Genomic DNA, 24,356 nt, shown 5'->3' with positions numbered 1-24,356 from the left:
AAGCACAATAAAATAAGTTATGCCTGTATTTAGGATAGTCCCCATGGTTGATCTTTCTCACTCGTTGACCCATGCTGATTTGCCATTTCCTTGACTATGGTAGATCTAAAGGGCAATTATTTTTATTATAATTCAGCTGGAATAATTTCATGCTACTTTTGGGGAGAATTGGAAAGAAGACTAAAGATAGCAACTGATTAGGCCACGTGGAGTAGTAACCTGATTTGTGGACATACCATTTTAGTAGACTACAATGTATGAGACAGGCAAGCTGAGAGTTAATAGTGGGGGAAGTACTCAGTCTCATGTCCTAGACTAGATATACCTTGAGAATGCATCTCTAATCATACTTTCATATATGTAAGGATATAATAAAAACATATAACTTTATCTCATGTCCTGATTTCATGTTATATTCTGTGTTTCATGGCCTTCTGGTTCAGGGTAAAACCATAGTAAAGGCAAGAGTGGTTGGTATGCCTTTGTATCCTAAGAACCCTAAAACAATTTTCTCAATTAAGTATATTGTGTCTTACTAACATTTTACTCTCTGTCTTGAAACTTGTTTTTGTTGCTTTCCCACTCAGCAAGACAGCTTCTTGATAGTTCTAAATGGTCTTTCCAAGTACCTTTTATCTTTAGTGATTATTTCCCAAGACCAACATTTTCTAAGTTGACAGATCCACTTAAGTTCTTGCTCCACATGACAACTTAGGTTTGCAGGTTACTTAGAGAGTGTTTTTCCTGGGCTAATTATTGCAGTGATTGTTTGTTACTCTCTTTCCTTGAAAAGTGTTATCAGCTTGACTTTTTCATCATTTTTTTCCTGTGTAGGTTCCAAATAAGTTCCGCTATCCATTCTACTATGAGATGTGTTGGTACGTGTTGGAGCGCTATGTGTACTGCATAACCAACCGTTCCCACTTAACTAAGGAATTTCAGAAAGAGTCCCTTAGCATGGGTAAGTGTTCCACCTGCATGAACTTTCAAGATACTCTGCAGGACTGAGGGTGAGACTGGGACTCTTCCGTAAGCTGTTGCTCAGTAGTTTTGTTTTGTTTTTAATTAATTAATTAATTAACTTATTTATGGCTGCGTGGGGTCTTCATTGCTGCGTGCGGGCTTTATCTGGTTGTGGCGAGCAGGGGCTACTCTTCGTTGCGGTGCATGGGCTTCTCATTGCGGTGGCTTCTCTTGTTGCAGAGCATGGGTTCTAGGCAGTCAGGCTTCAGTAGTTGTGGCACATGGGCTCAGTAGTTGTGGCTTGCGGGCTCTAGAGCGCAGGCTCAGTAGTTGTGGCACACAGGCTTAGTTGCTCCACAGCATGTGGGATCTTCCCAGATCAGGGCTCGAACCTGTGTCCCCTGCATTGGCAGGCAGATTCTTAACCACTGCACCACCAGGGAAGTCTAGTAGTTCTGTTTTTATAGTTTGTCTTTTTTACTTATCTACTTTGAAGTACCAAATCCATTCACTGAAGTTGAACACTGGTTACAGCTGATCCTCCTACCCAGATGTGAATTACTAGGGCTAAATGAAATATTCTTTGTCTCATCTTTGTCTGAGTTGTTAGTACTTAGCTCCTCACAAAAGTAATCAGTTGGAAATTCCCTGGTGGTCCAGTGGTTAGGACTCCGCACGTTCACTGCCATGGCCCAGGTTCAGTCCCTGGTGGGAGAACTAAGATCCCGCAAGCCACACAGCGCAGCCAAAAAAAAAAGAAGAGTAATCAGTTGTCTAAAATGTTTTATTCTGTAAAGAATGGTCTTTGGCACAATAAAAACTAGGATCGTACCATCATAATTACTCTTACTATATTCCAGGCACCAAACTAAGCAGCTTATATACATTAAGTTATTATTATTAGCTGTGAGGTGTAGGTATTATTATGCATATTTTACAAATGGGGACATTAAGGTTCAAGGAGATTAAAAAACTCATTTGTGATCTAAGAGTTAGTAAGTGGGAAAGCTACAGCTTAAACCATGTTGGTAAGATTCTAAAATGTATTTTCTTAACCTCTGTGCTTTAATGTTTCCCCAACTTCTATCAAGAGAAATATTTTATCGGATGTCAAGATAGTTTCAGTTATACATTTTTAGGCTATTCCATGCCTTAAAAATAAAGAGGAGCCAACACTGTAGTATCCTGTGGTCATATATTTAATGGAGAGTCTTCAATCCAAGCAAGATACTTTTTGCCTTAGCATTTCTGAAACATGCTCACCAATACATGAAAGCAAGATACAGAATTGTACATACAGCATGATCCTAATTTTGTTTAAAAATACATCAAGTCGGGCTTCCCTGGTGGCACAGTGGTTAAGAATCCGCCTGCCAATGCAGGGGACACGGGTTCGAGCCCTGGTCTGGGAAGATCCCACATGCCACAGAGCAACTAAGCCCACGTGCCACAACTACTGAGCCTGCGCTCTAGAGCCCACGAGCCACAACTACTGAGCCCATGTGCCACAGCTACTGAAGCCTGCGCCCCTAGAGCCGTGCTCTGCAACAAGAGAAGCCACTGCAATGAGACGCCCACGCACCACAACGAAGAGCAGCCCCCGCTCGCCACAACTAGAGAAAAGCCCGTGCGCAGCGATGAAGATCCAACGCAGCCAAAAATAAATAAATTAATTAATTAATTAAATTACAAGGTTTACCAAAAAAAATACATCAAGTCATAGTCATACACATATGTATAGCAAAAGATGGAAAGAAGATACATCACACTGAGTTGTTATCCAAGGGTGGAGAGATATGGGATGACTTATTTACTTCTTTGCATCTTCCTGTATTTTCTAAATTATTAATAGTCAACATGTGTTACTTTCATAATAAAAGATCAGTTAACATTTTAAAATTCTTCTTTCATTAAAACTTCTTTTTTCACTTTGTTTTGATTACCAAAATCTTTCTTTTAAAAAATATTCACTTTGTTTTATTAGCCATGTTGCTAAGATTTCAATTCCAAAGCTTAATTTTATGGTGAAAACTTTGAACAAAACTACTTTTTAAATATATGTGCTTCATACTATTTTTTTAAAAGATAATGAAATCCCATAATACCCAAATTAAGTTTGAACTTGAAACTAATTTACAGCTATTTTCATAGGTAACTTATTTCTAGCACACAGTTTAAAGACTGCACCCTTCCCAATCTTTTAAAAATCCAGTTGACTGTTACCTCAGTTGTCCTGCTAGCTCAGGATCCTGTTTTTACCTGTAAATGGTTTTCAACAGTGGACAAATGGGTTGGAATAGGGAAGACCATTTTTAAAATGTGACAGCTTTGTCATTTATAACCTCAAGGCCCCTCCCATACTACCTATTTCTCTTGTTGATCACATGGCCTTGTGTCATGTTCTTACTGCATTTTCTCTTCATACTGGCAGATTTGGAGTTAAATGGGTTGGAGTCTGGAAATGGGGATGAGGAAGCAGTAGATCGAGAACCCCGGCGCTTGAGCAGCAGGCGTTCTGTCCTCACTAGCCCTGTAGCCAATGGGGTTAACCTGGATTATGATGGACTGGGCAAAACCTGCCGAAGTCTTCCAAGTCTGAAGAAAACTTTGTCTGGGGACTCATCCTCTGACTCTAGCCGGGGCTCCCACAATGGCCAAGTATGGGATCCCCAGTGTAGCCCCAGAAAGGACCGACAGGTGCATCTGACCCATTTTGAGCTTGAAGGCCTTCGTTGCCTTGTAGATAAATTGGAGTCTCTGCCACTGCACAAGAAATGTGTCCCTACAGGGATAGAAGACGAAGATGCTCTCATTGCTGATGTAAAGGTAAGGGTTGGTTATTTTGCATGACAGCTATTGATCTGGCTAGGGCATTCAGTTTCTGGATTCTGAGAGAAAATTTGGGAGTTTTGGGTAATCTTGATTCAGCAAGAAAGAAGTTAAGTGTGTGTGTGTGTGTGTGTGTGTGTGTGTGTGTGTGTTTGGGCTGTACAATGTTTCAATTCCTAGAATGAGGTTAGGTCCCTGTTATGAAAATACTAACATTTGTACGTTCAGTTAGGACTTAAATCTAGTCCTAAAAATGCTGATTTCAGGCTGACCCTAAAAAAAGGAAGAGCCGGAGAAAATGTTTGTATTAAGAAATGTTACTTTGAACTTAAGTTACACTAAGATAAAGAGGCCTATTTCAGAACAAAAGTGGCCAATAACAATCTCTAGCAGTCTTACCCCAAGCAGATTTAGAGGAAAGAAATTGAAATGTTGGGTTATGTTGAGCGTGTTTAACTTATTTAGCTTCAAATTTATCTAGTATTAAGACTTAAATACATTGGGGCAACTTTTGAGAAAAGTGTCATTTTAAACATAATTCATCCTATTGCTATATCAAGTTTCTTGTTGTATATTTTTCTTCTTTCTCAATAAGTCTCCAAGCATTAGTAATCTTCAAAGCCCAGCCCAGCCCTCATATATTGGTCTCAAAGAAATGAGCTTATTTTTAAGGAATCCAGATTTGAGCTGTCTGAACTGGAGAGAGTTCTATTAAATCTCTCCTTATACATAAACACTGGGGACTTCCCTGGTGGTCTAGTGGTTAAGACTCTGCGCTGCCACTGCAGGGGGACATGGGTTATATCCCTGGTTAGAGAACTAAGATCCCACATGACACCCACCGTGGACACACACACACACACACACACACACACACACACACACACACACACACACACACACACAGTAACCATTAATATGAACACCAAAAAGTCTTTAAATCACTGTTTGGAATTATGTCTTGGATGCAGGGCATGGGTATGTGTATTAGAAAGTTAGTTCACCATTTGTAGCAAGTGTTATTTTTCAGACCTGTCATATAGATTGTTTTAAGCCACAGAAGAATTTATAAGGAATAATTTTAGTGACCTCAAGGAAGATGGGCAAAATATCTCATAGTACATCTTTTCCATTCCTGATTCAAGTTTTCCCTTGGCCACCACTAACCAACCAGCTGAGGTGCTCCCTACCTTCTGCCAGATACCTCAGGAAAGAATTCCAAAGACTGGGATAGGACCTAGACTTAATTTTTTTAATGTTTTCTTTCTTCCATTGACATTTTAACTATATCTTACTGTTTATGCATCAGTGAAATGGTAAAACCTTTAAGAGACTAAAAGGGGTGGTACCCTAGTGAGGTTGGTCCTCTCCATAGTGATAGAAGCTAGACAGTTGGTTTTATAGTTTGGTTTTATACAGCTGTTCTAGACAAGACAGGTGGTTATCATTGTGGCTTGTATTTATGGGAGGAAATAACAAAGTTCCAGGTGGGTGTGGTCCTATATCTGTCATGATTAATGTGCAGCAAAACAAACTTAGCCTACTTTTCCAGACTCACAAACCAGTTTCCAAACTCACTTCCCACCCCTGAGTGAACAAAGGGCACTTACATTTTTTCTTTTCCATTGTGATGGGACGTGTATAATTATGTTTTCCTGAGCGTTTGAGTGTAACATCATCTTTTTTTCTACAGAAGTTTCTCCTTTTTTTGGCCGCGCCGCGTGACTTTCACGATCTCAGTTCCCTGACCAGTGATTGACCCCAGGTCACGGCAGTAGAAGCCTAGAATCCTAACCACTAGGCCACCAGGGAACTCCCCAGAAGTTTCTTTTTTCATGTAGCTATTCCATCATGGATGCATGTAGGAAACATTAAATCATGACTTTGGCGCCTTATTAACTTGTATAATTGCCTTTAGGAACCCTAAGAAGAAAGATTTGTAAGTTTATCTCTCACTAACGTTCCTGTGGCCTGGGGAATCTGTATTTCTAATTCATGAAAAAGAAAAATATCTTTTTAATCCTAAAGGATGTCTATAGATGGATTTGATTTCATTGAATCCAGTTGTAGGAAGTCATATTATAATTCACTAACCAGTTGTACAGGTCAAATGTCATGATAGAAATACAGAAACTCCCTTAACTAATGTAGTTAAATAAGGATATTTGCAGAGGCAGAGTGGTAGGGGAAAACGTAGAAAGATTTGTGTCAAATATTAAGCAGAGTAAAAGGAGGCAGCAAGAAAGGGAATGAGTTAAGAAGAGCCATCTAAAGAGAACTCTTAACACTGTGAAAAGTGTCTAGAGAGAGCTTCCTGTTTATCAGGAATCATGGAGAATCTGGCTGCCATTGCTCACCAAGACAGAGTGGCATAGAGACCAGAGCATGAGGAACGAGTGGCCCAGTGGGATGACTGCATAGACTGACAGTGTTTGAATTCTCCCTTCTCTTGTTTACCCAATACCATAGTCAAAATGTAGCTGATAACAGAAGACAAAAGATTTAGAACCCAGTTCTGCAGGTAGTTTCACTTAAGATCAAATGGATTATTCGTATATTTGACCAGTTATATTTAATCTGAGCTTTAGATAACACTGAGTTTATGGCTTAAATACTTCGAGAATCTAAGCATCACCAAAAAGAAAAAAGCATTGGATTGGGTGGGTGCCGAATCACTGCCACAGCTGGAGACTGCAGTGCTAGAAAACTTGGTGCTGTGGTAGCACAGAAGGCTACACTGCAGCAAAGGACAAAAGCAAGCCCAGAGTTTACCCTTCCTGCAGAGGGAGGGATTGTTTCTTCTTGTAGCCTATATGACTTTCACAAATAACTAGGAGAAGAGATGAGAGGAAAATTGGTGGATATCTCAAGACATCCATAATTACCTGTTCCCTGAGAGAAAAGTCAATTTTACTGATGTGGTAAAAGGGCTTTGAAGATTCTAAAATGTTCTACAGTGTTGAAGAAAGATCATAGAGTATAGAGTTTGAAGGGAATTAGATGAAAAATGAGGCATTAAAAAGTTTTGATTTATTGGCAGAGTTCAGGGGAAAGTAATGAGCATGTGTAAAGTCCTATTTGGGAGGGGTGTGAGTAACCTTGGCTCCTAATCTAAAATTGAGAGGCTATGTCCTTGAGAAATGTTGAATAAAGAAGCAGGACCTGGAGCAGTATGTATAGTGCAACCCCATTAATGTAAGAAAAAGTGTCTTTGTTTGTATGTGCATTACAGCGGGGCTGGAGGGGGGCATATCAACTGCTGACAGTGCGTCATAGCAAGATGGTGGGAGTCGGCTGGAAGACTGAATTTTTAATCAGACTTTACTGTTCTGTTTGTGTTTATTTTGGTAATAAAGGAGCTCTTAATGTATGTGTGGGTGTGTGTATGTGTGTGTGTGTGTATTATATAAAGAAGCTTTTAATATATCAATACATTTGGCTGCCCAGCTCACTTAATGAAACAATTTCAGTGTTACTGAATATTATTCTACTTTCCTATTTTCTCTAAAACATTTTGATAAGCTTGGCAAACATGTGACTTTTGGGCAGGATACTAGATCTATAAAAGCATGTTTTCTCCTCTGTAAAATAACATCTACCTCAGTGGGGATGTTGTGAAAATTAATGATAATGTTAGTAAAGTACTTAATAAACAGTATCATTATTACAGAAAAAAATTAACTGTTACAAATCTATGAAACTCACTTATTCCACTAATGTGAATAATGCCTGCCTACTCTCTGCCAGGAACCAGGCTTAGAGTTGGTATAAATATGCGAACATACTGTGGACCAAACCCTCAGGGGGCTTATAGTCCAGTGGTGGAGCAGGCATTTTAAGTGGGCTAAGAAAGTAAGTGCCTTCTAGGTTTACAGGTGCTGGGCATGACACTGAGGGGGCGGGTGGTCGATTCTGTTCTAAGGGAAGGAGGTGCCAGTCTTTTTAATTTACCAGTTAATAAACTTTCCTGTTAGATGATACAGATTGATTACTACAACATTATCTAAATGATGAAAGCTCTCAATTTATAAATTTGAAATTTTTTCTTTGTGGTACAATTGGCTACTGCTGCTCTAAGATTCTAACATTTTATTTTGTAACTGTGATGTAAAAATTTACAGGAGTATGATGGGACTGAAGCAGAGAGTTACGGTTGTGAATAAATACAGAAACACTAATCAGAAATTTCCTTCATCTGACACTTTGGGAGTGATTCTGACACTAATAAAGAGAAGAGCTGATAGAGGACCCAGTGTAATTAGAACTTAGTCCATTAAGCCAGATGAGGAGGAAAAAAAAGAACTTGTATAAATAAAACTTCATTTGCAATTTTTACTGACAAGATATTTGTAATAATTCACATATTCTTACTGACTAAAAAGTTTTAAATAACTCAGCTCCAAGGCATATAGGTTAGGTTAAAATAGATACAATTATTTAAAAGTATTTTCATTATATTCCTGTATTATATAATGTTATATTCTTATTCTCATCTTTGTTGCCTATCTTTTATTCTGAATTAATAAGAGAAAAAAATTAGGTCTTGTTTAATGTGTGATTTGAAAACTTACCTGGAGTGAGTTTCCTAGTGCCCTGTCTGGTTTTTGTCTTTTTCCGGTGGCCTTTAGAATTTCTGCTTGCTACAACTTGAACTTTTGTTTTGTTTTGGAGTAACTTGTTTCTCAAGTATTTGTGCATACTTCATCATCCCTCTAGGTTAGATAACACTAAGACCAAAACAAGCATTTTCCAAGAAGACCTCTCACACCTGTTAAGGAAGGTTTTTCTAACATAATAGACTAGGGACTTCCCAGGCAGTCCAGTGATTAAGACTAATTACACAGGGTCTCTGAGTCTTAAGATAAAGTGCAAATGAGGTTTAGGACTAGAATGACCATTCAAACATTTCCAGGAAGAGCTCCACAGAAGAGCACGAAAGTCCCTCCTTTTCCTTGGTAAACTACTGTAAAAATTAAAATATGCAGAGCCCGGCATCCAAAGCCCCAGGCCCCAGAGAGCCTATTAGGCCATTGACTGCGCCAGAAACTCACTTAAACAACTGTCCTGGAATAAGCTAGAATAAATAAGCATGTTTCCAGTGGTTAAGAGCTAGGTTCTCAGTGGCCTGAGATGTTTATTTCAAAGCAGCTTCTGTCATTTCCAAAAAAGCCAAGTTACATTTATTAGAGTCTAAAAATTACATAAATCTGGCCCCAATATATGGGACACTGTAGCCTGAGAGAGTGCTCATTCTGTCTGAGTTTAACCCTGACCGTGGATTGGTGCGTGGAGAGTGGGTGACACGTGTCACTCGAGTGGCCGTCAGAAGTGGCATGAAGGTGTCTGACAGGATGTGAGGCTGGCTGCTTCATCCAGGGAATATCAAGAAAGAGGCAGGCAGAACAGACAACTGGCATAGGCATAGGAGATGTGCAGGAGTGCTGGTGTCCTGAGGGCGGGGTAGTCCAAGGGGCAGGGTCCCAGGAGACTGGCAGGTGTGGAGTTGGCAGCTGCACTTCCCCTGGTTCCCTGTGCCTGGTTCCGAGGTAGGAGAGGTAGGAGAGTAAAGCTCCTTGACCTGAGATTGCGCCTCAGCTGGTCTGACTCGGTCACGAGGGAACTGCCAGCAGAGCTGCCCAGGCGGTTCTCTCACTGTGGGAGGCTCCCTGGGTGGTGAGCAGAGGCCGGGATCTGTTGTGGAAGTAGCTGATATTAAACAGCCGTATTGTATTGAATACCTCAGTATTGGTTGAAATGTGTCATTCTGAAGGTTTTTCTGGGAACGTGTGCTGGTTCTGGATTCTGGGCTGGGGGAGGGGCAGGTGAAGCAGGCCGGTTGTTCAGGGAGTGAAGGTAACTCCAGAGGAGCTCAGCTCCGGGGCCTGGCTCAGCTGCAGAGGCTGAACTTCGGGCGACTCGCTGTCTGCCTGAGAGTGGGGAGAGATCGGTGTGTGCAGCCAATGAGAGCACCGGCCGTGACCATAAGAGGTGACCCTGAGAGGAAGGGTGTGGACCGAGGCAAGGACGAATGGGACCAGACTTGGAATGGGTTAAATAAAGCCTTGCCTTTGCTGGCGCCTTCCGAAGTCAGCCAGCGAGAGCCCTGGGGGCCGGCCCTGGGTTCTCCTCTTGCGGTGACGGTGGGAGGGAGAAGGCGGGGCGTGGCCGGCTCACCTCCCCGGCGGGCTCTCCTCCAATCGCCGGGCAGAGAGCGCCTGCCCAGCACACCCCCTCCTGACTCTGCCGCAGGACGCTGGGCCCTCTGCTGGCTTGCTCACTAGAGCTCGGCTCCCCTCCTGCCATCTTCCGTTGCAAAGCATTTCTGGGAGCTGCATGTGGGTGACGCAGCAGCATTGTTCGCAGGCACAGGAAGCCGCGGCTGAGCTGAAGGGCTCGAGAAGGAGCTTAGAGCACTGCACGCCGCTCCCTTTGGGTAACCTGAAGGGGTTAGCCCGACTGTCCTGCCTTAGCTGCTCTGGGAGATTTAAGAATTTTCAAGTAAATTGGGATTTTTCCTAGAGGCAGAAAACCTAAGTCCTTCAGCACAACTTCCAATACAGAAAGCAAAACAAAGACGCTGGGGAAACTTCAACCAAGAGCCTCGGCAGCTCCAGAGCGACGAGAAACGCAAGGTCAGGCAGGCGGGCGGCAAACCCTTTCTGGTTCGGGGTGTATGTAACTGTAGGGACTTTGTCTTGGTGAAGAGGCAGAAGAACTGCCTGCCGAGCGAGTCCGGGACAATGCTTAGGTGTTGGTTGTGCCGTCACTGCACTTGTTCCCCTCCTGGTGGGATGTGCTTTCAAATTGGGTCGTTTGGCTTTTGGGAATCTTTTCCCCTTCTCTACTCAGGCGCCCGCCGTTCTCTTCCCCTTCCTGGGCTGTGTCGGGTGTGGGCTTGTGCTTGAACATTCTCTCGAATGCCAGGAGCCTAGATAGGCGTCAGCCTTTGCGCACTCCACCCCCGCTCCCTGTCCCAAACCCCCTCTGGTGAAGGGTGGTGGCTTCTTTATATGGTTTCTTGAAGGGCCTCAGCTGGAGTCTGCCTTTTTTGATGAAGGCAGGACGTGCTTGGTCGTATGGCCCCGGTGAAATAAGGCTTGGAAGGAAATCTGCATTTCCCTCCACACCCACACAGACCCTAGTAACTGAGTCGTGTATGTGTGAACAGCTGACCCCCTCCACCCGCCCCGCACCCCAACACAGACACAGTTTCTCCACCTACCCTTCCCTGTCCCCCACAGAAGTCTTGCAGGTGGACTGCTTTTGGTGAATAGTTAGGTTCCTTTTCTACTCTTAAACAATTGCGGATCTTTCTGTGTAGTCTGTTTTGCTGAAAGTGGAAAGTCCCTGTTTGTGGACAGCTCAGTGCTCGCAGGCAGAGGAAATGGGCAGAGTCCTACTCCTCGGCAGTGCGAAGTGGGGGAGGGGAGCCGTGCACTCCCTAGCACACATTTTGAATGGACCTGAATTTTTCACCCTGGGGAGATTAGGAGCCCGTACCAGAGCCTAGTCCCACGTGGCACTGCACCCCGCCTCTTCACCCCCACGCAGTGTGGTGCTAAGAGGAGGCTCCAGAATAGGGTGCCATAGCAACTCGAAGTAAATAAAACGTCTGCAAATGAAATCAGTTTGGGGGAGTGTGAGAGGCATCTGGAGATTTGGCAAAGGGGATCATCGTGGAGGAGCTTCATGGATATGAGTTAAAGGGTCTTTCTGAGTCCCAACTCTGGATTTGGAGCATGATCCTTAAGTTAAGGATGAAAAAACTTGGTAGAGAAATGCCTCATGCTTCAAAAAGTCCTGGTCTCTAGGCACAGACCCCACAGGGTTATGAGAATTATTATTAAAAATGGCCCAGGCATGCTAGCCTGTCCAGGATCAAAGTTTACTTTTCCCTGAAACAGTTAATATCCTGTATACACCTAAAGGAACCAGAAAGAAATTGTGTAACTTGTCTTCTGGATTTGTGTTTTTTTGCAGTTGCCATTGCCCTAGGGCTCATGAGGTCAGATGAGGAGGGATTTCGTTCTGCTAGAAGGTTTGGGACTCAGAAATTTCTGTCTAAAACGTAAAAGATTTGTTTCAAAATAACACTCAACTAGTGTGACTCACTTGAGTGGCAGTTTCTTACTGTAGAATTGTACCTGAAGTCATTCAAACTAGATTGGCTAGTCATGGGAACTATTGCCTCTAAGGTAGTTCCTGCTCCCCTTTATGGGAATAAAGGCAAATAACTCTGTGTGTGTGTGTGTGTCTGTGTGTGTGTGTAAGAGAGAGAAAGAGAGATTGAGATTTCTGTAATCAGCCTTAGAAGAACACAGCCCGGGGTTGAATCAAGACATTAAGACCCTGCTGTTCATATTATTAATTCAGTATTAGCCAATGCTTTTTTTTGCCACTTTGCCAAAACATCTGCAAAATGAAGGCAGTATTTAAATACATGATAATACTCGTTAACTGGTGTAGAAGAGTAATGGGGTGAGGTCAAGTTTTACTGTCATATATAGAACTGTGTGACAGCACTTGTCACAGTGGTAGCATAAGTGGTTACAGTAAGTACACAAGTATGGGGTTGGAAGCAAAGGTAAATTTGAAGTCTTGATAGTACTGCACTCGTTTGAGTTCTTTTCCATCTTCGATTTGTTTTGCAGTGAGTCTCTCTCTATATGAAGGAAAAATACAGACAGTTGCCAGCCTGCCCTTCACCTTGGTGCTTAGGGGGACTGAGGCTAAGTCTGGATGCTGTTAGGAGTGGTTGGCTCTTTGTTCACTATGTCCTTTTTTCCCCTCTTCTCTCCTGTCTTACCCTTAGATTTTGCTGGAGGAGCTTGCCAACAGTGATCCCAAGTTAGCCCTCACTGGAGTCCCTATTGTACAGTGGCCGAAAAGGGATAAGGTAAGAAATTATTCTTCAGGCTGCTGAAACATTTTGCTGGCTAACCATTACTGTTCCTGGAAGAAAAAGAACAACTAGAGGCAGACAGCTTTGGTTGCATTAGTGTAAACTGACAGAAAATCATTACTCAGTTCTGTTTTGCCTCTTAAGTCAGGATAATTGGCTATCTTTGGAGGTGACTCTCTTAACAGAACTGTCAAACTAGGAGACCTGCCTCCAGGTTCAGATGCCAAGAATGGATCAGTTGCTATCCTTCTGGCCCAGTGACTCAATTATTTTCATACATCTGATGTAAAACTAGTTAAAATAATTGCATATACATTTAAAAGGCTAGATGTCTATATTGGAGTGAGACCACACTCTCAGGGTTTCCCCTTAATTTGGACTTTTCAGTCTTGAATTGAAAAGAGAGGAAAGCAGTTGCCCATTAGTTAGTAAATTGTCAGTTATGAATTTTCATGCCTCTTCAGTCAGGTCCTGTATAGTTTTTTCCCATATTGTCCTTTGTCAAGGTCAGTGATAGCATTCTGATCCTGGTTGTGAGTCTGGCAAATAAATTAGGCCCTGCTGTGGTTCCCTAGCTAAAACTTGCAGAACCATCACATTCCAGGAACGTTTAGGCAGAATATAAAGGTGTGTATCTAAAAGATGTCTTTGAAAAACCACTTCCTCCTTCCTAAGTAGTGTCATCCCACTTGGCTCATGCATGGCCACATGGGACTGCCTCAGAACAGCATTTCTGGCCCTGGCTGTTGAGTGTTCTGTGTCAGAAAAGTACTTAAGGCACAGTGGGAAATTAAAGAAGTGGAAGGCATAGTCCTTGTTCTTGAAAAGATAACCAGCAGGGTAAAATACAAGTGCTAAAATTATAAACATATACCTTAGAGATTTATTCCACCCTTAACTATTATTGGACTGTCTGTGTACCAGGTTGTAGGCTTGGATTTGGAATAATAAAGAACAAGACTGGTCTCACCCTCAAGTAGTTTACTCTCTTCTTCAGGAATGTATTCTGAGTAGTAATATTCAGGATAAGGAAATATTAGAGTGCCCCTGGAATGACTTTGGTACATAGAAAGTTTCAGGGAAGGGTAGCTCAGCAGAGTGAGGGGCATGGGGCTGAAGTAGTCTGAAGGGATTGGCAAACCTTTTCCATAAAGACAATATGTGGGTAATAAATATAATAAATAAAGATACTTTTTTTAGGTTTTGCAGGCCATACAGTCTGTTGCAGCTTCTCAGTTCTGCCACTGCGCTTGAAAGCACCCATGGACAAAACATAAACGAAGGAGCATGGTTTTGTTCCAATAAAATTTTATTTACAAAAACAGGCAGTGGGCAGTTTGCCCTCTGGCCATAGTTTGCCAAGCCATGTAATGATCTACCCCCTCCAGTCCTTAAAACTACCTGATATGTTTGACCTCACTGCTTTCTCTTTTCTAGCTTAAATTCCCGACCCGGCCAAAGGTGCGGGTTCCTACCATCCCCATCACAAAGCCTCACACTATGAAACCAGCTCCACGGTTAACACCTGTGAGGCCAGCTGCTGCCTCCCCCATAGTGTCAGGAGCCAGGCGGAGACGAGTGCGATGTCGAAAATGCAAAGCCTGTGTGCAAGGAGAGTGTGGTGTCTGCCACTACTGCAGGGACATGAAGAAGTTTGGGGGCCCTGGTCGCATGAAGCAGTCCTGTGTTCTCCGGCAGTGCTTGGCAGTGAGTGATCTGCTGGGTAAAGAATATGGGGGAGGGGGGGTGGTACCAGGGGACTGAAATACACATAGTGTAGACTTCAGAGTTGGGAAGACAAGGTTTTGCTCTCTTTATGGCTTTCTTCATTTTGTCCCTTTTTTCTCTGGGTTTAGAAAGAAGGTATCTAATATTTAAAATAATCGAATTTACTCTTTCAGCCTTAGCCAATTTTCAAATGAGGGACCAGCATTTGAAGGGCAAATCACTGCTGTCTGTCCCCTCTTTAAGTGGATTAGAAAGGAAGGACCTGAGAGGCCAAGGACAGGCCAACTGAAAATAAACTGATCTCTTTTGGTCTCTTGTCCTCAGCTAGTTGACTCTCCCCATTTTCTTCCTTAGCCATTTTTCCTGCCAAAACCTCTCTTCTCACCACCTGGTCTCTGTGCTAAGTGTTTACTAGAGAATTACAGGAACCAAATCGTCCATCTTTGGTTAAAGGGAAGCTGAAATGATAAGGATCTAAGCCTGCTCTTTTCTTGGTTTCTGTCTTTGTCCTCTTGTAGCCCAGACTGCCTCACTCAGTCACGTGTTCCCTCTGTGGAGAGGTGGATCAAAATGAGGAGACACAGGACTTTGAGAAGAAACTCATGGAATGCTGTGTCTGCAACGAGATTGTTCATCCTGGCTGCCTCCAGGTGAGGAGAGGCCTAAGGGGCCCATGAGGTCTCCGCTTATAGAATGTCTAAAGATACTGAGTGGAGCAGAGGAAAGTGGAACATCTGTCATGAGAGGCTGGCAGCATCCCTACTGTGGGCCATCAGCTGTGGGTCATGTAGTGGTCTAACATCTGCTCTTGATTCAGTGTCTGTATTCAGTGTCAGGCACTGTGCTAGACCCTGAGGATAAACCGGTACACAAAATAGTCCTGGTTCCTACCCTCATGGAGCTTATAGTGTGGCCTCTGGTGGGTATGTTTGGAGTCCCCAGGCCATCGTGGCATAGCCTAGTCTGTTTTGGAATGCCTCATGCCTTTAAGTGCCTCTGTTACATACTTCATTTTATCTCTGGATATTAGTTCCTGAAAGATGGTGAGAGTAATACTGTCAGCTAATATTTAATGTGTGTTCAGTCTGTATCAGGCTCGGTGCACACCCAGAGAGATTTAAAAAAAAAAAAAAAAAGTAACAGGAATTCCCTGGTGGTCCAGTGGTCAAGACTCTGCACTTTCACTGCCGAGGGTCTGGGTTCAATCCCTGGTCAGGGAACTAACTAAGATCCCGCAAGCCGCACAGCACAGCCAAAAAAAGTAGTTAGAAGGTTCAAAAAAAAGAAGGTTCAGACCTCAACCTCAGAGGTTGAGTCAACTCTTCTGTCATGGACTCTGGGCCCAGGCATGTTCAAAAGCTCCCCGAGTGATTCTAATGTGCAGCCGGAGTGAAGCACTCTTTTACATATACCCCCTTGTCTGATCTTGAAGACAACCCTGTGAAGTTGGGTCTGACCTCTTTCTTCTTTAAGTTTTCTTTAAATCTAAAGTGCATTGGTGCTGGTACTTTCTTGGTCTTCCTGAAGGTGTCAACTATGTCATGACTGCCACCTGGCTGACAGTGATTATAAGACACTGTTAATTGTGAGAAGCAGCCCAATTTCAGAAGATTCAAATGTGAAAATATGCATCTTAGAGGTGATAAAATAAGGTATTATCTTCATGATGATGACAATGGTTAATACAAAGTGTTTACTACATGCCAGGCATTTTTCTAAACATTTTACATAGTATGTAATTCATTTAATCCTTACCACTACCCTGTAAAATGGGTATTGTTATTTATCCTCACTTAGCAGTTGAGTCACAGAGACCCCAAACCATAACTAAGTCATAACCATTATGCCCCACTGTCAAGATCACACTGGCACTGTTCCTGTGTGTCCAGTTCGTTTTACAAAGTGGCATGAGACCCTCAGGAGAATGTATGTGTCAGGGGAAGAGACCCCAGATTGACCCAGACTCTTGGGAATCTTCTCTTGGAGTCTAAACTTGATCAGGTAACCAAGAGTGAGGATGGCCAGTTTCCCACTGTCTGGGAGTGAGGCCAGATGGTTCTCTATCTTTCTCCCCTGTGGACCAGTGTGTTTAAGAGTGGGTAACTCTTCCCAACCATGTGGCTGTGTTATTGTTTGATAAAGGAAGCTTAAGAGACAGGTTGGGTTTTGTCTGTTTTTTAAATGAGACAGATTTTTAACATCATTATCTGCCTACAGATGGATGGAGAGGGTTTGCTTAACGAGGAATTGCCAAATTGCTGGGAGTGTCCAAAGTGCTACCAGGAGGACAGCTCAGAGAAAACCCAGGTAAGGGAACTTTCTCCAATCCTGCACTGTGAGAAGGAAGGAAGCATCAAGCTCAGGATAACGTTTGCCTTTGCATCTTTATTTGCAAGATTATTTTTTATTCTGTTTTGTTTGCTATCTTTTTTTTTCCTTTGGTTAATTATATTTCTTTTGAGTTTTAAATTTTGTGTTTTTTTTTTTATTATTGAATATTGTCCCCCTTGGGGGTCTGCAAATTCCTGAGGTTCTTTTACACTTTGAGGCCCTTGAAAAAGAGGAGCCACAGCTGGGCTGTTTGAGGAGGGAAATGAGGTGAGCTTGGGCTGCTCATGAGGAATGAAACTTGAGGGGAGGCAGTGACCCGAGTCAGCTGGTAAATACGGTGGTATACTGGAGTTTCCAGTTAGGCAGGTTTACATTTTTGTCATCTTCACCTTTGTGGCAGAAAGCCCTGCCCTCGTGCCCAGTTGTGTCCTACAGAGGCCGTCCCTCCTCTGGAGGGGATCAGTGCCATGACCTTGGCCCCAGGCTACTACTGTTGCTGGTCCGGTGGTCACCAGTAATGTCAAAGGGCCAAAACGGCGCTGGTTACTCCAGCCAGGAAGGCAAGACCTGTTAAGGGCACATACAGAGGAGGCCGTTGGCCTCGTGTCAGTCATCCATGCCCTGGTGGATGATTCCAGGTACCCTGCGCAGGAGTAAGGACACGTTTCCTTGTTTTCTTTCTCTTTCTTCCCACTTAGGCACTGAGGTCATTGAATTTTCAGTCTAAATATCTTTGAGGGCAAGGATTTCTGGAGTTGACTAGTGCTAAAGTTCTCCTTATTCCAAGTTCTTATACTAGCAGCAAGTTCTTTTAGTAATAGCTTTTACATGTGTCTTCACTGGTGGTGGTGGTGGTGGTGGTGGTGGGCGCTTGCTGTAGCAGATGGATTAGCAGATACTGTGTTTAGTATTACCTTCTAATGCATTGTAAAAGCCAGCACCCAAAAGTTGGTCATTCTCTTCCAACCACAGTGATCTAAGAATATAAGGAGAAAAGGGAGCAGAATTGTTGCATAGGGACACAAAATGTCTCCTTAAGGGAAATCTGAGCTACTGCTGTGATACCTAGTGGAGCACATTGGTTAGGCTTCATTGCAGCATAGCCAAGGTGGGCTCCAGGAAGGGACAAGTGACCGGTGAGCACAAGTGGCAGAGGGTGAGGTTGTGCTTTTTTTGTGAGATGTTGGCTTCACCAAACTTGAATTCCTCATTTTCATCCTGAGGAGATTCCTCTGGGAGCAGTGCAGTTTCTCGTTCTCAGCTTAATATCTCACCTGTGGTTGGTCTCCCGGGACAGCGTGGGGCCGCTGAGTGGAAGCAGCAGCCTGGTAGGGTCGAGCTTAGACCGTGGTAGAGCTAAAAGTCAGTAGTGTTTACTGCTATCACAATCAGCATCCTAGTTCAAATATATATGTAGGCTGCTTTTCTTCCAACAGAAGCATCTCTTGGGTGTTTAAAATGGTCAGATGGCATAGGGGTAGAGTTGTGGCCTCTTTAAAGGATTTCTTTACCCAGGGAATTATAACCAAAAAATTGGGACAAGAGATGAATAGGGCAGGCTATGGAATCATGCAGCCCAAATTTGGATCCCACTCCTCTGTACTTGGACACAGACCTTTCTGTCACAGGTAGATTTCCCAAGTGACCTATTTCGAGGGTTTTGCTCTGTAATCAGCTTTCTCCAGCACAGACGTGAGCTCAGTTGCTGATCCTGGCAGAGTCTAGATTGCAGACGGAGGAGATGACCACCCTGCAGCAAGCAGAGATCCCTTTCCCCGTAGAAAAGCAGTGGCCTGCCTTCTCGCTAGTCCTCTGAGAGCAACAGTGAGGTTGACCCTGTAAGTGTAGAGGGTTTTGAAGAAATGAGGCACTGATGTGGCGTTTGGGGGCCTGTTTTGCAGAAGCGGAAAATGGAAGAGAGCGACGAAGAAGCTGTGCAAGCCAAAGTCCTGCGGCCCCTGCGGAGCTGCGACGAGCCCCTCACGCCCCCACCTCACTCGCCCACCTCCATGCTGCAGCTCATCCATGACCCGGCCTCCCCCCGGGGCGTGGTGACTCGTTCATCCCCTGGGGCCGGCCCCAGCGACCACCACAGTGCCAGCCGCGATGAGCGCTTCAAACGGCGGCAGTTGCTGCGGCTGCAGGCCACAGAGCGCACCATGGTACGGGAAAAGGAGAACAATCCCAGCGGCAAAAAGGAGCTGTCTGAAGTTGAGAAAGCCAAGATCCGGGGATCGTACCTCACTGTCACGCTACAGAGGCCCACCAAAGAGCTCCACGGGACATCCATTGTGCCCAAGCTGCAGGCCATCACGGCCTCCTCTGCCAACCTTCGCCATTCCCCCCGTGTGCTAGTGCAGCACTGCCCAGCCCGAACCCCCCAGCGTGGGGATGAGGAGGGGCTGGGGGGAGAGGAGGAGGAAGAGGAGGAGGAGGAGGAGGAAGATGACAGTGCAGAGGAGGGGGGTGCAGCCAGGCTGAATGGCCGGGGCAGTTGGGCTCAGGATGGAGACGAAAGCTGGATGCAGCGGGAGGTCTGGATGTCTGTCTTCCGCTACCTCAGCCGCAGAGAACTTTGTGAATGTATGCGAGTGTGCAAGACGTGGTATAAATGGTGAGCAGGGATACAGGGATCAGGAATAGGGGTATGGGAGTAGGTGGCAGGTTTCCATATGAGAACAGCATGTGTCTTGGCATCTGGAGGCTTGTCGGGTCCTAAAGGATTAAATCAACCCAGTCTGTTCCCCAGACGGTGGGTCCTGTTAAATATGTGGCCAGTTGTGCCTGCAGGTGTCATTGGGGAAATTTGGCCCTTTGCCTCCTCTCCCTGCTACTTTCCCATCTCTCTTTACTGGACTTAAGAATGGATTTGTACATTTGGGCCTGGGGGATGGATTTGTAGTTTGTGCTAAAACTTCAGAGTCATAATCCCCCTACCCCCCAGTCAACTGAACTTGTTATACATTTGTTGAGAGCCTGTGATATGCCAGTCACTCTCCTGGTGCTGGTGACACAGATGACTGCTGTTAAGCCCCTGCCTCAGTTATGTCTCCATCTAACGAGAGAGGTATACATGCTTTTAAAAAACTTTGAAGGTGCTCACAGGCTCACAATTTTCCATAGTTTTAATTCTCATCCTCTAAACCTGGATTGGAATTCCTTTCTCCAGCAAGCAGTTCAGTGTTGAAGCTTCCTGAGACTTAGTTGTCCTTCTTAATGAGACCTGCCATTTCTTCTCAAGTTAAACGTTAAGACAAGGGAGGAGGGGGGAATCTCTAGAGGTGATAAACAAAGATTTCCACTGGGCATTGTTTTCCCTTAAGCTCCTGGACCCTGGGACATATCCTTTATATCTGGGTCAAATCCCATTACAGTAGTTTTCAAAGTGTGATGCCTGGACCAGTGACATCACCTGGGACCTTGTTAGAAGTGCAGGTTTTCAGGGCCCATCTCAGACCTACTGAATCAGAACCTCGGGGGCGGGGCCAGGCAATCTGTTTTTAATAAATTCTCCACCAGGGGATTCTGATACACATTGAAGTTTGAGATCCCCTGCTCTATTGTAAGCAGCCTGTTTCTGCCATAGAAGTTTCATGTGCCATTGGTGAAGTTTTTTCAGTCTTTAAATAAAGACTCCATTCTTTACAAACTTGAGTTTATTTCCCAAATCTGAATTAGTATGTGATCTACCCAAATTCTCCTAATATTTCTCTTCGTAGGGCTAGTGGGCCTGCCTGGCTTTATTCCTCAGTTTCCAGGCCAAGCCACATAAGACTCGCATTATGTGCCGTGTCCTTTTCCCCTGCCAGCCAGACTCTGAGCCAGGCTGGGGAGCAGGAACTATAAAATATTAAACAGAAGGCTGCATGTTGCAGTGCTATTTGTGGCCTATGGACTTGTAGATTGCAGTGGAGGAGCAGGCCTCTCCCTTTCAGTTCTGGTCTGGACTGGCTAGAAAATATAAAGATAGCGCTGAAACCCAAGGGTGGTAGAGGACTCTCCAGGCCTGATTTTAATAAAGAGCCTCTTTCGACCTGATACAGTAATGGCTCTTTGTGGAGCTCAAGGCAAAATGAACTGTGGATGTGCCACGTAGCGCCCTGCGTCTCAGGCAGCTGGGAGACACTGTGATGAGGGAGAGAGTAGAGGGAAGCCTAGTAGCTTCCAGCAGTAAGAAGTTAAAAAACGTTTTGATGTTCCCTTATATATACTTTGATGGGAGCCATACCATTTTAATGCAAATGAGGGGTTGTATATTGTTTTACTGTGTGTCCCTAACAATTGTGCTGTGTTCTCAGCCCATCCAGAGTAAATCAGGGTGAACTGGTCAAGTAATCCCTATTCTCTGAGGCAAAAAAATGACAGGGCATGATCCTTGTATGCATGTAGCAGAATCTAGAGAAGGTGAATCCTCCAGGTGCTCTGCTTTTCCCAGAAGCTTCCAGCAGCCTGTGGTGAAGTTCCTCTGTCAAGGGACATCAGGTACTGACAGCTAGTTCTCTTTCCTTCTGTCACAGGTGCTGCGACAAGAGACTTTGGACAAAAATTGACTTGAGTAGGTGTAAGGCTATTGTACCCCAGGCTCTCAGTGGCATCATCAAGAGGCAGCCAGTTAGCCTCGACCTCAGTTGGACCAACATCTCCAAAAAACAACTGACGTGGCTCGTCAATAGGCTGCCAGGTGAGCAGCCCTGCGCTGTCCTTCCAAGGGCAGGCAGGGAAAGCTGCGTTATTGGCAGTGCTTCTTAGAATTGCTTTAGGGCAATTTAGGGCAGCAGTCTGTGCCATTGTTGCCTTTCTGCTTAGCAAGAGACTTAGCCTGGGCCACCTTAACTGCCAGTCCCCATGGTGCCACTCTGGACTGGCAGGCCAATCACTGCAGTAGACAATGAAGAGAACGGGATCAGGTGCTGCTGCCAGCCCTGCAGGTCTGCTCAGCATAGCCACTGAAGAGGAAATTTGAGTAAGATGTTGCCTTGATCAGCCCCTTGTAAGGCCTTGTTCCCTTAAGCCTTTTGAGGTCCTGGATAAAGAGGAAGTCACTCACACTTACATGACTCTGGTAGGAACTGAGCAGTCCATTTTACCACCAGAGTTAGATGTAATTTAGGAAAGCATAGGAGTCTTTGAGCTGGATTACTAGAGTAAGATTAGGACATGGTCCCTCTCTCCATTAGACTGGGCATCTGTTTACCTTGGTCTGATCAGCTGGTAGTTGAGGCTTTGGATGGGCCGGTAGAGTGTATTATTGCGTGTCTGTTTCCTTCCATTGCAGGACTGAAAGACCTCCTCCTGGCAGGCTGCTCCTGGTCTGCAGTCTCTGCCCTCAGCACCTCCAGCTGCCCCCTTCTCAGGACCCTTGATCTTCGGTGGGCAGTAGGAATCAAGGACCCTCAAATTCGGGACTTGCTGACTCCACCGGCTGATAAACCAGGTATGCTCTGGGCCTGACTTTTCTGTGCTCCTCTTGGGGTAGCTTTGTCTTTCAGCTGAACTTCATTCCCAGAAGCTAAGGTTCTGATGCTGTTGAAGAATAGAAAAATGCAAATTGAAAACAGAATGATGGACTGCGTACAAGTACAGGTTACCTGCTTATAGATAACTACCAACAAAGAAAGGAGGAAGTCCATTTTGTGGGTTAGTGGGGCTTGGGGCTTAAAGAGTATAAGCCCGAGGAAGCTCAGGAAGCCTTCATGGTTGAGGTGGAACATTGAAAGCTGTTTCCATGATAGTCTAGAAAAGTGCGGGAGTGTGGGAAGGAGAGGAGCATTCCACACATACCCCTTTGCTGTGTAAGTGAGGCACAGTCCAGCAGCTGGGAAGAAAGAAAACGTGTCTGGTTTCCTAGAAACGGCCCCCACGCACTGCTCACTCCCTGAAGGGAAGCGTGTGGGCAGTTCTGCTTATTAACCCCTGCAGTGGGGCCTGGCCAGCAAGTAGCTGAAGCTGCCTGCAGCTTTGGAGCTGGACTAGAGTTGAGAATTTTTTTTTTTTTTTTTTTCTTGCGTTATGCGGGCCTCTCACTGTTGTGGCCTCTCCCATTTGTGGAGCACAGGCTCCGGACGCGCAGGCTCAGCGGCCACGGCTCACGGGCCCAGCCGCTCCGCCGCATGTGGGATCTTCCCGAAACGGGGCACGAACCCGCGTCTCCTGCATCGGCAGGCGGACTCTCAAGCACTGCGCCACCAGGGAAGCCCTAGAGTTGAGAATTTTGATCTAGGCCCTTCTCTTGCCTGTGCAGGTCAGGACAATCGCAGCAAGCTCCGGAACATGACTGACTTCCGGCTGGCGGGCCTTGACATCACAGATGCCACGCTTCGCCTCATCATTCGCCACATGCCCCTCCTGTCTCGACTCGACCTCAGTCACTGCAGCCATCTGACAGATCAGTCCTCCAATCTACTCACCGCTGTTGGGTCTTCCACTCGTTACTCCCTCACAGAGCTCAACATGGCAGGTATGGTGCTGTGATGTTTTGTGGCAAACTGCCCCCTGCCTCCCAGAAGCCCAGCCCTCCTTGGAGCTTGACCGGTAGAACAGAAAGAACATAGTCTGTTGACTAAATCGTGTTAATTTGTTTCCTGACATCTGGACATGGACATGGAACTCTGTCCCTTTTGTAACTGATGGGAACTAAGGCCTCGAGCAATTGTCAGGTGCCTAACAGCACGGCCACCACCCAGCTGCAGTTTGGTGAGCCTTGCAGTGCAGGGAGTGTGGTGGCAGGGGGCCTTCAGAGGCCGCCGTGCTGATGGCACTTCTGGTCTCTGAGCCAGGTAGTTATGGGAAAAAGGGGGCTTTTGTTTAGCATTTTGAGGGCAAGCTGGGAAATTGAGGCTCCTGTGGCTGTGTGTACATAGCATTGTCCTTGTGCTCACTTTCCCCACAGGTTGCAATAAATTGACAGACCAGACCCTGATCTACCTACGGCGCATTGCCAATGTCACCTTGATCGACCTTCGAGGATGCAAGCAGATCACCCGAAAAGCCTGCGAGCACTTCATCTCAGACTTGTCCATCAACAGTCTCTACTGCCTGTCTGACGAGAAGCTGATACAGAAGATCAGCTAAGACACACCCAGCCCAGACTGAACAGGAAACCGATCTTCCCCTGACTCCCCAGCCAGGAGAGCCTCTCTCCCCGACCCTGCACGGGCTCTGAGGCCAGCGTCACACTCCCTCTCTGCTCTCCTGTCCCTTGAGCCCTTCCCCTGCAGCCGGGGCAGAGAGGGTGGTGGACACCAGGCTTACCTGCCTGCTTCTCTCCCTCCTAAGGAGAAGGGGATAGCAAATTGATCTGAGGGGAAAGCACAGGCTGTGTGCTGTCACAGTGCCTGCTCGCTTGCTCACCCACTCGCTCACTCGCCTACCAGGAGGCTGGGCTCTCAGTTTGGGGTGTCTCTGTGCAACCGTCATCTGCACTGGGCCCTGGGGTCCTCCTCCCCATCCATGGTCCCCAGCAGTGCCTGGTTCTGAGCAAACTCCCAGGGAAGAAAGTGGCCCTGTCTCCGTGGCCAGGTTCTCCTTATGGTGTCCAGTGCGTGTCTCTCCTCCATCACACTCTCCCGGCTTATGCAGGAGGGGCCAGCAGCCCCAGGAATGC

The 24,356-nt window shown here is 45.3% G+C and overlaps 1 protein-coding gene across 3 annotated transcripts in view; it reads left to right on the top strand.

Moving 5' to 3' along the window:
* KDM2A (lysine demethylase 2A) overlaps positions 1-23,831 on the top strand; it is a 101,492-nt gene extending 77,661 nt beyond the window's left edge. For 2 of the 3 annotated variants that reach the window (XM_007450443.1, XM_007450444.1), the window contains 11 exons: positions 835-961; positions 3,395-3,789; positions 12,605-12,688; positions 14,132-14,401; positions 14,941-15,072; positions 16,640-16,729; positions 18,655-19,367; positions 21,271-21,434; positions 22,029-22,187; positions 22,995-23,210; positions 23,643-23,831. In XM_007450443.1, the coding sequence (XP_007450505.1) occupies positions 835-961; positions 3,395-3,789; positions 12,605-12,688; positions 14,132-14,401; positions 14,941-15,072; positions 16,640-16,729; positions 18,655-19,367; positions 21,271-21,434; positions 22,029-22,187; positions 22,995-23,210; positions 23,643-23,824 (2,532 nt within the window). In that variant the 3' untranslated portion in view covers positions 23,825-23,831. Of the gene's footprint in view, positions 1-834; positions 962-3,394; positions 3,790-10,269; positions 10,425-12,604; positions 12,689-14,131; positions 14,402-14,940; positions 15,073-16,639; positions 16,730-18,654; positions 19,368-21,270; positions 21,435-22,028; positions 22,188-22,994; positions 23,211-23,642 lie in introns of those variants that run through there. The other variant, XM_007450445.1, reaches the window with a different exon arrangement.
* The last annotated feature ends 525 nt before the right edge of the window (positions 23,832-24,356 follow it).

Source organism: Lipotes vexillifer, unplaced genomic scaffold (genome assembly GCF_000442215.2).
Source record: "Lipotes vexillifer unplaced genomic scaffold, Lipotes_vexillifer_v1.1 scaffold1477, whole genome shotgun sequence".
In the NCBI taxonomy this organism is placed as follows: domain Eukaryota; kingdom Metazoa; phylum Chordata; class Mammalia; order Artiodactyla; family Lipotidae; genus Lipotes; species Lipotes vexillifer.
This window is presented reverse-complemented; position numbering and strand designations above follow the sequence as displayed.